Source organism: Leptonotus elevatus, chromosome 20 (assembly GCF_054856555.1).
Source record: "Leptonotus elevatus isolate MCC_2025b chromosome 20, RoL_Lele_1.0, whole genome shotgun sequence".
Lineage (NCBI taxonomy): Eukaryota > Metazoa > Chordata > Actinopteri > Syngnathiformes > Syngnathidae > Leptonotus > Leptonotus elevatus.
Window position 1 is genome coordinate 1,262,060 of NC_141258.1, and position 12,672 is coordinate 1,274,731.

At 42.9% G+C, this 12,672-nt stretch overlaps 1 protein-coding gene across 2 annotated transcripts in view; it reads right to left on the bottom strand.

Annotated features, from left to right (window-relative positions):
* Positions 1-1,064: 1,064 nt before the first annotated feature.
* The window catches only part of LOC147156305 (adenosine kinase-like), an 87,234-nt gene continuing 75,626 nt past the window's right edge, over positions 1,065-12,672 (bottom strand). For both annotated transcript variants that reach the window (XM_086065283.1, XM_086065284.1), the window contains exons 8-11: positions 10,089-10,124; positions 7,310-7,424; positions 1,394-1,480; positions 1,065-1,304 (exon numbers count right to left, since the gene is read on the bottom strand). In XM_086065283.1, coding sequence (XP_085921409.1) covers positions 1,180-1,304; positions 1,394-1,480; positions 7,310-7,424; positions 10,089-10,124 — 363 coding nt within the window. In that variant the 3' untranslated portion in view covers positions 1,065-1,179. The remainder of the gene's footprint in view (positions 1,305-1,393; positions 1,481-7,309; positions 7,425-10,088; positions 10,125-12,672) is intronic.

Consider the following 12,672-nt stretch of genomic DNA (forward strand, 5'->3'; position numbering starts at 1 on the left):
AGGGCCGTTATAGTATGTTGAAATTATTTTTTAAATGTTTTGTGTAAATAACTTTTTGGGGGGATTGAATTGGCTCCACAGGTGCAGCAAATGTCACTTTTTTTTATTTTGAGAATGCTTCACGTTTTATCCCTAAGTTTCCACATGCGGTAAATGGAGCGAGGCGTAAAGTTTGACGGAGAAAGTGAGAGAAAAAAAGGACTTCTCCCTCCATTGTCATGACTTCATCATGTCTGCCTCCCTTTGTGTGTGCGTGTGTTTGTCTTTTGCCATCTGTCATCTTGAGGGAGGCCAATGAGCCAGCTGCCATGTGAGTGGCGATCTTGCCCAATCACAAATGCGCAACCCCCCCCCCCCCCCATCCCCTCACCCCCATTTTCTTTCCGGGTGCATCTGTGTGGAAGAAGCAGGTTTTTTTTTTTTGGGGCGCAAGCCATTAACTTGATTGACACTAGTAGGATAAGAATAATATAAAATGTCAACTATATATTAAAATGAATGTTAATTGTTCCTCTTATTTTCCATCCATGAGTAAAAATGCAATGTCAGCTGACTTGATTAAAACATCAATTAAACTAATGATAAAGTAGAAACATTTTAATTAAATAAACTACAATGTCTTTTACACGTTTATTTATTATTATTTTTAAAACATTTGTTACTCCTCACTGCCAGCCCGGTCCAAACGGATCTTTGACGTCTATAGCCGTCAATGGCAACGATTGCGTCAAATATCATTTGAATCAAAATACTTTTTTTTTTTTAACTCTTTGACCGCCATAAACGTTATAAAACGTTTAGCATAAACCTAGGGAAGGGCGCCGAGGACGTTAAAAGACGTTCAATATGTTTTTTTTTTTTTTTTTTTTAATGAACATAAATTTTCTTGGAACAGTGAATCTATGAGTAGAAAAATGCAATAAGGTCATTCCATTCTGATGAGTTGAAATTCTCAAAGATGACTACGGATATTATATATATATATATATTGTACGAGTCTACTTATTTTGGACTGATACAAAATACTCTTAAAGAGTCTGACGGGAAAATCAACGTTCAATTGATGCTGGTAAAAACAGATGTTTATTGGCGTTTGCTTCCGGGATGGTCGTCAACTGTGAGTAGAAAAAAAAAAACAAGGCGGATAAAATCCCGACGCACGTACAAGCGCGTCGGCGTCTAGTGAAAGTCGGGCTTCTCCGGGAAGGTGCAGCCCACCCGTCGGATGATGACGTTGGCGGCGTAGTGCCCCGCTCGGATGCACTCCTCCAGGGGGCGCTCCTGGACCAACGCCGACAGGAAGCCTGACGAGAACACACGTGATCAAAAAGTCAATCTTGTGCTTTTTTGGGGGGGGGGGGGGGGGGTATTTGTTTTCTTTCTTTCAGCGTACCTCCAACGAAGGCGTCTCCAGCTCCGTTTGTGTCCACGATGTGGTTCTGGTCGATGTCCAGGACGGGGAACATCGTCACCTTCTCATCTGGGAATGAGACGCAAAAAGGCGTTCACAGTTCCAAACTTCTGCATTCATCATCTACAAGCATTTGAACATTTTTAAAAAGTGCTGCACATGGAAGAGACAATATAGTTATTGTATTGTTATAATAGCGCAATCGAAAAAAAATAAAATAAATAAATAAAAAATAAAAGAGCAATGATGATGACATTTCCGAATGAACAATACTGAGCTCTTAGAAAAAGAAGAAAAATAAAAAATAAAAATAATAATAATAATAGCGCAATCGAAGTAGTGATGTGACGGTGAAAATGTCCCCAGACTCGACAATCCGCCTTTTTTCCGAGAGAGGCAAAATTGTTGGTTGTCGTTTTTCCTGCGGGGCAAAACACACAACACCGCACGATGTTCTTAAATAAACACAATCATCTTATTCTATTAGCAGTCAGGCGCTGCGGATTAATCACACTCTCAACGTCTTTTTTTTTGTTTTGCTCCACGAGGAGCCTCGGGACGGGCCCTTTTTCCAAATCCTTTGGACACATAAAAAGTCACGCTAAGAATGACGCCACAACGAGACCCATTTGGGAATGACATGAAATTAAAATGATTAATTTAAATTAGAAAATATAATATATTAATAAAAAAAAATTGCTTTTAAATGGGTTTTTAATTTATTTTTTTTCTTTAAATAAATTAAAAAATTAAGTAAAAAAAAAAAGAAGCTTTTTATTGCTTTCAAATTTAAAATGTCTTCTTTTTTTTTTAACACATGGACTCTCCCCTGTAAGAGGTCCCAGGACCCACAAAGCTGATGAAGTCATGCTTTAGTCCACATTTCAGCCGGTTCATGATATGACATAATAGGACCCCCCAAACTTCATTTTGCAGCGGTTACGAGACGCCAGTTTCGAAGCGCTGCCCTCCGATTGGTCCGAGAATGTCAAACGTGTGCCTTTTGACGCGTCACCAGTAAGAGCGGAGAGCAAAAGAAACCCTTAATTGCGCGTCTTTTGTTCCTAATATCCTCATTACGACTCTTGTGTGGCGCTGATTAAAATGGAGACGGTCTTTCAACCGGAGCCTCTTTGAAATTAGAATCAATTAAGCCCTTTATTGGCCGCGTTCCTTTCAAAAGTGCCAACCGGCGGAGAACAAAACCGACGAACGTGCGTGCGCTTCAGACGCGGCGGCTTCAATCGGAATTTCCGTCGTCGTTTGACGGCGACATCATCAAACATTTGTCGTTAGGCTCCGCCTACATGATGCGACGATGGCGGAAAAAAACGTGCCGATGGAGCGTCGGCCATCTGTTGAGGGTACGCGCTTGCGACTGGAGCTCATTTTGGGAAACGTCGATCGATGACGGTTGAAGGCAGCCATCTTGCGTTGCCACTTTTAATGACAACTTCTGTTATTTTTTCAGACAACATTGGTATCAGCAGTTTTTACTTTACTTTACATTACTTTTTTAAAGACAGTAACTCGGTTACAATATGGCGCGTTAGTCAGTTACTTGATCAATTATTGAATTGAATCATTTGTGCGACATTCGTGTGGACATTCGCGGTTCAGAATCAAATAATGAATGAATGGCTGCCGCGTACTGCACTACTTCCTGTTTACTAACGAAGAAGATGCATTGTGGGCGGGGTTTTTTTCGACATGGAAATGCGCTCATTACTTTACTTTTTAGCAAAAAGGAAGGGAATATGTTCTTTTTTTAAAGTAACTAGTTACTTTTAATAGTAACGCATTACTTTTTTGTTTAAGTAATCATCAGAGTAATTGAGTTACTTTTATAATGAAGTAACTAGTAACTAACTTTTTTTTAGTAATGAGCACAACACTGGTTATCAGTGTGCGTTTTACGCCAGGATCCCTGCATGGAGTGATGAGAGTCCAATCTTTGAGTAGCAACTGGACAAATAACTAAAAAAATGATTTTTCTTAGCAATAAAATGCACATTAGCGCTTTCCCCACACGTTTTGGTCATACACATTGGAATTTCTGGCGAAGTGGCAGAAAATAACATGAAAACGCCGCATGGAATGTTAGGTGGCCATCGTGAATGGCAACGCAAGATGGCCACCATTGACGGTCCATTCATATGCAAGTCCGTGAGTTGGAATGTGCCCAACACGGCTGCTTCAAGCCAAAATGGCCGACTTCCTCTTCAATTTGGTGGATGGCTCCTTGAGATATTTCCGTGCGTCCCGTCACGATGTCGTCCCAATTTCATGTCGGTGGATGAAACTCGAACCCCCCCGAAAAAAAACCTTTATATCCAGCTTGATTTGGCTTTGTCATAATTATTGTCAACTTCTTCTCCTCGTTGCGTTTGCCACGCGAGTGGAACGACACCTTCCTCCCATGTGAGAAACTTCTCCTTCTGGAAGGCTTCCCGTTGCGTCGCGGCCAAAAAAAAGCGAGAGGAAGAAACCAAAGCGCCTTCTTGGCAACGGCAAAAACCAGTCGCCGTTCAATATGCTTCACTGTCGCTCGCATCAACTCGAAAACGAGACGCAAAGCCCCGTCATTTTGCGCAAGCGGCGGCACGAGGAGCGGCGCCAACGCGACCCCATAAAGACGAGACGTGAAAGAAAACATTTGAGCGTGCCGCGCCAGGACGGCAACTTTGGCGGCAACTGATTTTGGCTAATAGGACGTATGCAACATAAACGAACCTCGCCTTTCAATTTGCGGATGACGTAAATGCGTTTCAACGTAACACCAATGCTAATTTCAGTTAGCACTTCTATAGCATTTGACATCTTATGCTAGCATCAAGTTCATGAAGAGGTTAGCATGACGGCTTGATGGAGTATTTAAGTGTTTTGTTTATGTTCAAATGTGTTTCAAGTACGTGAGAGAGGTAAAAGTAGTGTCCAAAATTGTTGCTAGCTAGCTAGCTCGTCATATTAGCACATTGTAGCGCGCCAACGCGCAGTCAATCTTTTTATGACTGTTGTGGGGAAAAACTCTTTTCTGCTTTTGCTGTGTTTTGGTGAAGCGCAAAATGCTAATTGCAGGCTAAGTGGCTAACGGCGATGCCAGGCCACTTATTTGGAGTCTCTTTCCTCATTTCTGGCCTTTGTTAACGTCTCCCATTCTGAATCCGCGATAAAACGTTTTGAAGATGACTTCGAGGCTGGCCAACGCTCAAATCTCGACAGGAGGACAAATTGCCAACAAAATGAGCCGTCAAGTTTATTAGCGCGCCGCCTCTGGGAAATCTTTCATTCTCTCTCCTTTTTTTATGCTGTTGTTCCGCTGACATTCATCTGGCGGCGAAGCGTCGCCGTTCATCACGTGCGCCTTTTTGTACGCGACATCTGAAACGCGTCGCCCGCCTTTCATCGCGACGTACGGCGCCGACGATGATGAAGGATCCATCATCATCATCGCCATTCGTCACAAGTTTGTCGCTTGGAAACGTTCGCGGGGCTTCGATCGATTGGAAGGAGCTCATTAGCGGCTGACGAGCGACGTCGCCGGCTTATTGACTTGAAGTGGAAATCACGTGGTCACGCTGTTGTTACTGTTTCTTTTTTTGTCAAGTCATTCCCCCCTGGATCCGATTCCATTTTCAATTCCGGCAAGTCGGTCATACACTCCGATAAGTTTCATGTGATGAATCGTTTGAAGGGCAGCTGCATGCTAATTGCTTGATTTGATTGGATTTTTTTTTTTTTTTTGCCTGTTCAACGGCCGCCAGACAAACAAGACGTGCGTGTTTGACTCGATATATCGAGTCTCCTTCATTTATATCATGACAAAATCAAATTGGGATGGTTTTCAGTTTTTCTGCGCGACAAGAAAGGAGACGACTGAAGAGCGGAAGTTGCAAATATTTCATGCGTGTTCATTTTGCGACGTTGACTTTGTATTATGTTGTTTTTAAAAACACTTTCAAAGCTCGTTTGCTATCAACAAAGTCAGAGACGATATCCCGAATCGGTCCGAGATAACGAGGACAAGAGAGGAAGCACCCGTTTTCTGATTATCTAAAAAGAAAAACAACTTGTTGTGTTTGTCGTCGACTTTTTCCGAGATGAATCAGCTTTGAAATCGGCAATTTTATCTGAAGAGCCAAAACGAGACATTTTCCTAAAAGGAAGCACTCATTTTCTCATGATTTGGACCGAAATCTTGCCGTCATGCTCATTTCCTTTTCAATTTTTTTTCCAGCCCTCGACGAAAGGGAGACTATTATCAAGGGGAAGCTCGGATTTTCTTATTATCTGGAAAGACAAAAACACGTATGAAAAAAAAAAAAAGTATTAAAATCGTAAAACAGAGATTTTATCCTCCAGGCATATCACGCAACTTTTTTCTTATCATATGTAATGAAAAACTGTCACTTGACTTTTTCTATTCACAAAGAAATGAGATGTATTTATTTCTTTATTTCAATCTGAGGCTATTTTTCACGCAGCCCGGCTGATGGTCGACTTCCGCCTGCTTCGGGATGATCTCATTTGTCAGATAACGTCCACACGACCCGAATCCCAAATTGCCGGCTCGTAAAAAAAACCCAACCGGCGAGTCCAAAAAGGGGAGCGTTCTCACGACGCGGCAATTACGGCCGCTTTCACCTTTCTTTTATCCCGAGTGAAAAGGGCAGACGGCCGATAAAACGCAAAAGATGCTGGTAAAAAAGAAAAAAAGTGGACTAAGAGACAATCAATGTAGCAGCGAGCGAGTGTGGCGCTAACAGGCTAAAAAGCTCTCCGGGGGGGGGGGGGGGGGGGGCTGACTGATGTGAGGAAGTGCTTACCTTTGGCCACTCCAAGACGAGGCTTGAGGGTTTCAAATGAAGGGTTTAGAATTACGTGACATCAAGGTTCATTTTTTTACATGAAGAAATTAGCATCAAGCTAGCTGAAAATTATCGTGATTGTTTTTTTCAATTTTTCATTCATTTGTTGATATGTTTTAATGTTTCAAGTCACGGCTTCAAGCAAAGGATAAGGTTGGAAAGGAGGGATTCAGATCAGGGTAGGCGTGTCAAATACAGCTTTCGGTATGGTGAACTTGGGATATGGCTTTGAAACACGGGTTCGGGTTTCAAATTCCGATTTTGGTTTCAAGGTAGGAATTTAAGGTCTGGGTTAGGGTTTCAAATAAAGGTTTTTCGACCAGGATCCGGCTCAGATATTTCAACTTGGGTTGCAGTTTCTTATCTCAGTTAGTGCTTCAAACTTGGGTTCGGGGTTTCAAAACTGATTTTAGAGTTACAAACCGGAATTTCAAATTAGGATTTTAAGACAGAGTTAAGGTTTCAAAGTAGGGTTTCAAGCCAGCTTTAAGGTTTAAAAAAAAAGAAGTCTTTGAAGACTGTTCAGGTTTCAAACTGGGTTTCCGGTTTCCAGCTCGGGCTACGCTTCAAGTCAGAATTCGGGTTTCAAACCTGAAAAAAGGAGATTTGAAAGAGGAGAAGAAAGCCTCCAAAAATGTCTGGAGTGCGTCCAAGTTACGCGTTGATCTTTTGAGATTTTTTTTTTTTTTGGGGACATCTGGTGTCAATAGTGGAGCTTGACTTCAAAGTGGAGGAGGCGGAGTTTGCCTTTTCCATGTCGGCCATCTTGCGTCCTTCTGAGGCCACGACGATACACATCTGTCGTGGACTTGTACCCGCAACTGAAAGTGGGTAACGCATGTGTGTGTGTGTGTGTGGGGGGGGGGGGTGTTCTGCAGGCCAAATGAAAATATACTGGATAGACAAAAGGATTTGGAGTATTGGGACAATTGGAAAGGAAAATACCATATGGACAAAAGTATTAGGACAATTTTGTCTGCGTCCGACTGTCAGCACTTTTGACTCCCGACCTCCATTTTCAAAAACCTACCGGTGGTGGCCACGGTGTCGTCCTTTCCCTGCGTGAAGACCACCACCCTCGGCCTGGCCGGGTTGTCCTTGGGCAGGTTTTTGGTCAGCCTGGCGATCTCGCCAATGTCGTCCGTCTGGAAACAAACGCACGCCGGGTCCAATTCAACAAGTGTGCTCGATCAATATGAGAAAACGATCACATAAGATGTGACGGGCAGGCTAAAACCAGCACACTGCACTGCCGGTCAAAATGAAATATATTAACTCATTCAAACCCAAAAACGTTTAAATACGTTTTTTATTGCTTTGTCCTTCACTCCCAAAAACGTATTTATACATTTTTTTGTTTTCTTTTATGCAAGAGAATACAGGAGGCTTCTGACATGAAGAGGTGGCTTAAAACAATGGTAGTAATTCCCCAAAAATGGCCAGCAGGTGGCAGCAGAGTATAAGAGATCAACCAGGGCCATGTTGCAACAAGCTCTTTTTGCCAGTGTTTTCAACAGGTTTATGAATATTGATGAAACTTATTCTAATGCTAATTGCTGCAAAACGGTAATAGATACAAATATACTTTGTTTCCTGATGAAAGAAGAGACTCTAATCTTTCTTTTGGTAGGTACCATCTTTTTATAGCAATAGAACACAATATTCTGTGGGCATTGCAAAATCAGTAGAGTGAGGGAGGTTGCTTCAGGGAAAATGGCTGGGAGTCAATGAGTTAATAAGAATTTATTTATAAATAGTTAGCCATCTATTAACATTTTACTTAAATGCTTTACTTTGGAAATAACGATTAAAAAAAATTGTGATGTACAATCATGGCGGCCTACGATGAAAGCACCCCAATGTGGTCTGAGGAGTCCCAAAAAAACAACAACAATGTGCAATAGTGAGTCTTTCCACCTGTAAACGCTTTCCAACCTTCATTTAATCAACCCCGAGTGGTCCGCGGAGGCTGAGGAAAAGTGTGGGCAAGTGCTAATGGTGAGGTTAATGCCGAGGCTGTTTGCGAGGCAAGGTAAGGAGACGGGTGGGGGGTGCGGTGGGGGTGGGGAGGGGGGGGGGGAAGGAAGAAAAAGGAGAAAGCAATTTGCCAGCGTGACTGCACGTAACCACAAGCACTCCTCCAGACGGCCCACGCTAAAGCACACAAGGCTTCGCCACATTGTCGCCCCTTTGCTTTTATGTTCCCAACATAAAAAAAGGTGCTCCACTCAGGTTGAAGTTGCTAAAGAGGTGCTGGGGGGGGTTAAGGGGGGGGGGGGGGTTTGCTAAACGAGGCCAACAGCCATTCGCAGGTGACACATAGTTTAAAAACAGCCAAAATCAAAGATTCAGGACAGTGACATGCATTTGGGGAGACTCAAAGTTATTGGCTGCAAGCGGGAGTGGACAATTCAGGTCATCCACATTGGGAGCAGCCTAGACGGGCTGCGGGAGTGGCCGTCTCTAGCGATTCGAGTGACGTCCAAAAGAAAGATTCTTTCATCAGGAACAAAAAATATATATATTTCTATCCGTTTCCGTTTTTGCAGCAATTTGCTTTAGAAGTTTTTTGCAACATGGTCCTGGTTGATCTCTTATATTCTGCTGCCACCTGCTGGTCATTTTTTTGTAATAACTACCATTGCTTTAAGCGACCTGATCATGTCAGAAGCTGTTTTCAAGCCTTCTGTACGCTCTAGCATTAAAAAGCATAAATGTATAAGTACGTTTTTGGGAGTGCCGGGCAAAGTATAACAAAAAAAAATTCTACACGTTTTTGGGTTCAAATGGGTTAAAGGGGAAGTCAACTCAACAACATTTTTTGGACAATAATATGTTCTATAGCCCCACTAGTCTAAATATGTTATTCTGGTTAATATTGCGTTAGTGGAATATGAGTGAAGCAGCAAAATCCAGCCATTTTTATCCATCTCAGCGGGCGGCCATTTTGTCACTTGCTGTCGACTGAAGATGACATCACAGTTGCTCGGGTCTCAGGTAACAACCAATCACAGCTCAGCTTCAGAAAACAAGTGAGCTGTGATTGGTCGTTGCCTGAGCCCTGAGCAACTGTGATGTCATCTTCAGTCGACAGCAAGTGACAAAATGGCCGCCCCCTGAGATGGATAAAAATGGCTGGATTTTGCTTCATAACTCATATTCCACAAATGTAAAATTAATCAGAATGTCATTTTTAGACTACCGAGGTCACATATAACACATTATTGTCAAGAAATGTTTAAGGTTGACTTGCAAGATTGTTATGAGCTTTATGCAATTAATAAAATAACACCAGCCTTGAATATGACACTCTTCAAAATATGTGAGAAACCTAAACGGGCTGAAATGTTCCTGTTGAAGTATCGTCATTGCTTCTTCTTCATCGCCTAAAAATACAAGAATGCCAATTTGGAACAAAGAAACCCTGAGTCGCTTTTCCACGTGCTTCTAAAAAAAAAAGTCGTTTGCAAATGCGCGGGTATCGCACGCCATCGCAGACCCGCGAAAAAAAAACCATGCCCGACACGGGCATCGGCTTCCCGAGAGGCTTTTGAAAAAAAATTCAATCAATAACATCTGTGCACGATGTCGGGGCGAGCAAGAGCGCGTCATGACACAGAGAGAGCGAGCGTAAGAGAGCGGCAGCTGAACAAAGAAACCATGACGACTGCTCCATCGCCATGGCAACAGCAGCGAGGCCTGGAGAGTATAATAGCGCATCAATCACTGTCCAAAAAAAAAGAACTTCATCCTCAGCAGAAATCAAGAAGAAAGTTAGCATGTCGGCGCGCCGGTTGCGGACAACTCACCTGGAAGCCCAGCTGCGTTCCGAACGTGGCCGCCTCCTGCCGGCGCACACGCAAACACGCAAAAAAAGCACAAACTTGTTAAAAAGGAAAGAAATAACGGTGTCTAAAAATCAATTATGGGTATTGCAATCAAACATAGATAACAAGAACTACAAATACAAACAAACCAAAATATACAGAAAAATAAATGCCAATGCACATTTTCTTGATATGAATTCAGCGGCAAAATCCAGCGGCTGACTGAAAAAGTTGCTCAGGTGACGACCAATCACGGCTCACCTGTTGTCTGGGTTTGGTCATGTGAGGTTGGCATCCTTGAGATGGGCGGATTTTGCTGCTTAAATCATATTTCACAAACCCAATATTAATCTCTGATATGGATCATGTTTTTATAATTGAGCTTTTTGTGTGTTATCATCTGAAATAAATATACGCTATGATTAAAAACAACAAAGAAGATATGCAATAAAATATTTTCCAATCTAATAAGTCAAGATAAAAAACGAAACAAAAAGCCGAAGCATATCTATCTATCTATGCATCACACATTCATTTAAAATTGTAGCGACTTGCAAGTGGAACTGCAATTGTTGTGCATTAAAGTAAAAAAAAAAAAATGCAAACAAAAATCAAAAAACACCTCAAAGAGACACAATAAATAAAATGACAATGAATGAAAATGAATCAAAAAACGAGTAAAAATAAACAATTTCCCTGCCAACCTAACATGTGGATAATGGATGCATGTCATTACATAAATATGAATACGACATGGGGAGTCATAAAAGTCACATAATAAGCCATCAACGGCGCACTCGTGTTAAGGAGCGCATCGCATCAATATTGGATGTGTGTGCGTGCGCTTTACATGTGCCACGAGCGGTTTTTTGGGATGCTTCGCGATGGATGGCGCTCAGCGCCGCCGCTTTAAGTGACATCTGGGCCCGTGATGTCATGAAAAAGCATCCAGTCGCCGGCCAAATGTTTTTCCGCGGGGTGGGGGCGGGGGGGGGGGGGCGTAAGAAGGCGGCGTATAAGCCAGAGTGGCTAAAAAAGCCGTCAGGAAGCGCGGCGAGAATGTTGCCGCTGTCAGAGGATTAAACAGTCCGGGAGATATTTTTAGAGCGCTTAAGCTAATAATCCACAGTCGGCGATTTCATGCCGAGACAAATGAGAGCGTACGCCGCAAATACAACACTTTTCGCCGACAAAATATGCTGCGATGTAGCAAAATGATGTCATCGCTCGCAGTTATAAAACGCTTCATACATTTTCCAAGGTGTAACGAGACACGCTAATTAAATAAATGAAGGAGAACAAGTGTCTCCTGTATTTATTTCATCTTCTTATTCTTACTAAATGCCTTAATATACCTCCTGTAATTATTTATGCACTTAGCGCGGTGTGCAGCTCGATTTGTAAATCACAATTGTCATTCACAAATTGCCTTTGTTCAAAGAATTGTCAATTCTGGCAGGACCAAAACACCAGCTAATGAACTTGTCTTTTCATTCGTACGACTGACTTTGCTAAGTGTTCAGCAGATGGCGCATTGGCTTTGAACGTGACATGAGACGAGCCCCGAGCAGATTATTGAGAAGGAAAAAAAAGTGCTGGCGCGAACCTCCTGTCATTGAGTACGACACTTTTGTAAAAAATAACTAAGATACTGGTTATGTTTATTTTTTCCCTTTTTTTGTCTTGCTAGCATGGTCGTTGTAATGTTTCCATGAAAATATGCAGAGGATCAAAATGATACGTGTTGTCTCTTAAAGTGAGAAAAGATTCCTTTAATTCGCGGGTGGATCCGGCATTTCATCACCAAGCTACAGAAACATGCGATGATGGCTAGCCCGATAGCTAACGCCAGCTCGTACCGCCAACTAGCTAATGCCAGCTAGCAACGCCAGCTAGCTAACACTAGCTAGTATGCAATGATGGCTAGCCCGATAGCTAACGCCAGCTAGTACCGCCAACTAGCTAACACTAGCTAGTATGCAATGATGGCTAGCCCGATAGCTAACGCCAGCTAGTACCGCCAACTAGCTAACACTAGCTAGTATGCAATGATGGCTAGCCCGATAGCTAACGCCAGCTAGTACCGCCAACTAGCTAACACTAGCTAGAATGCAATGATGGCTAGCCCGATAGCTAACGCCAGCTAGTACCGCCAACTAGCTAACACTAGCTAGAATGCAATGATGGCTAGCCCGATAGCTAACGCCAGCTAGCAGCGCCAACTAGCTAACACTAGCTAGTATGCAATGATGGCTAGCCCGATAGCTAACGCCAGCTAGCACCGCCAACTAGCTAACACTAGATAGAATGCAATGATGGCTAGCCCGATAGCTAACGCCAGCTAGTACCGCCAACTAGCTAACACTAGCTAGAATGCAATGATGGCTAGCCCGATAGCTAACGCCAGCTAGTACCGCCAACTAGCTAACACTAGCTAGTATGCAATGATGGCTAGCCCGATAGCTAACGCCAGCTAGTACCGCCAACTAGCTAACACTAGCTAGAATGCAATGATGGCTAGCCCGATAGCTAACGCCGGCTCGTACCGCCAACTAGCTAATGCCAG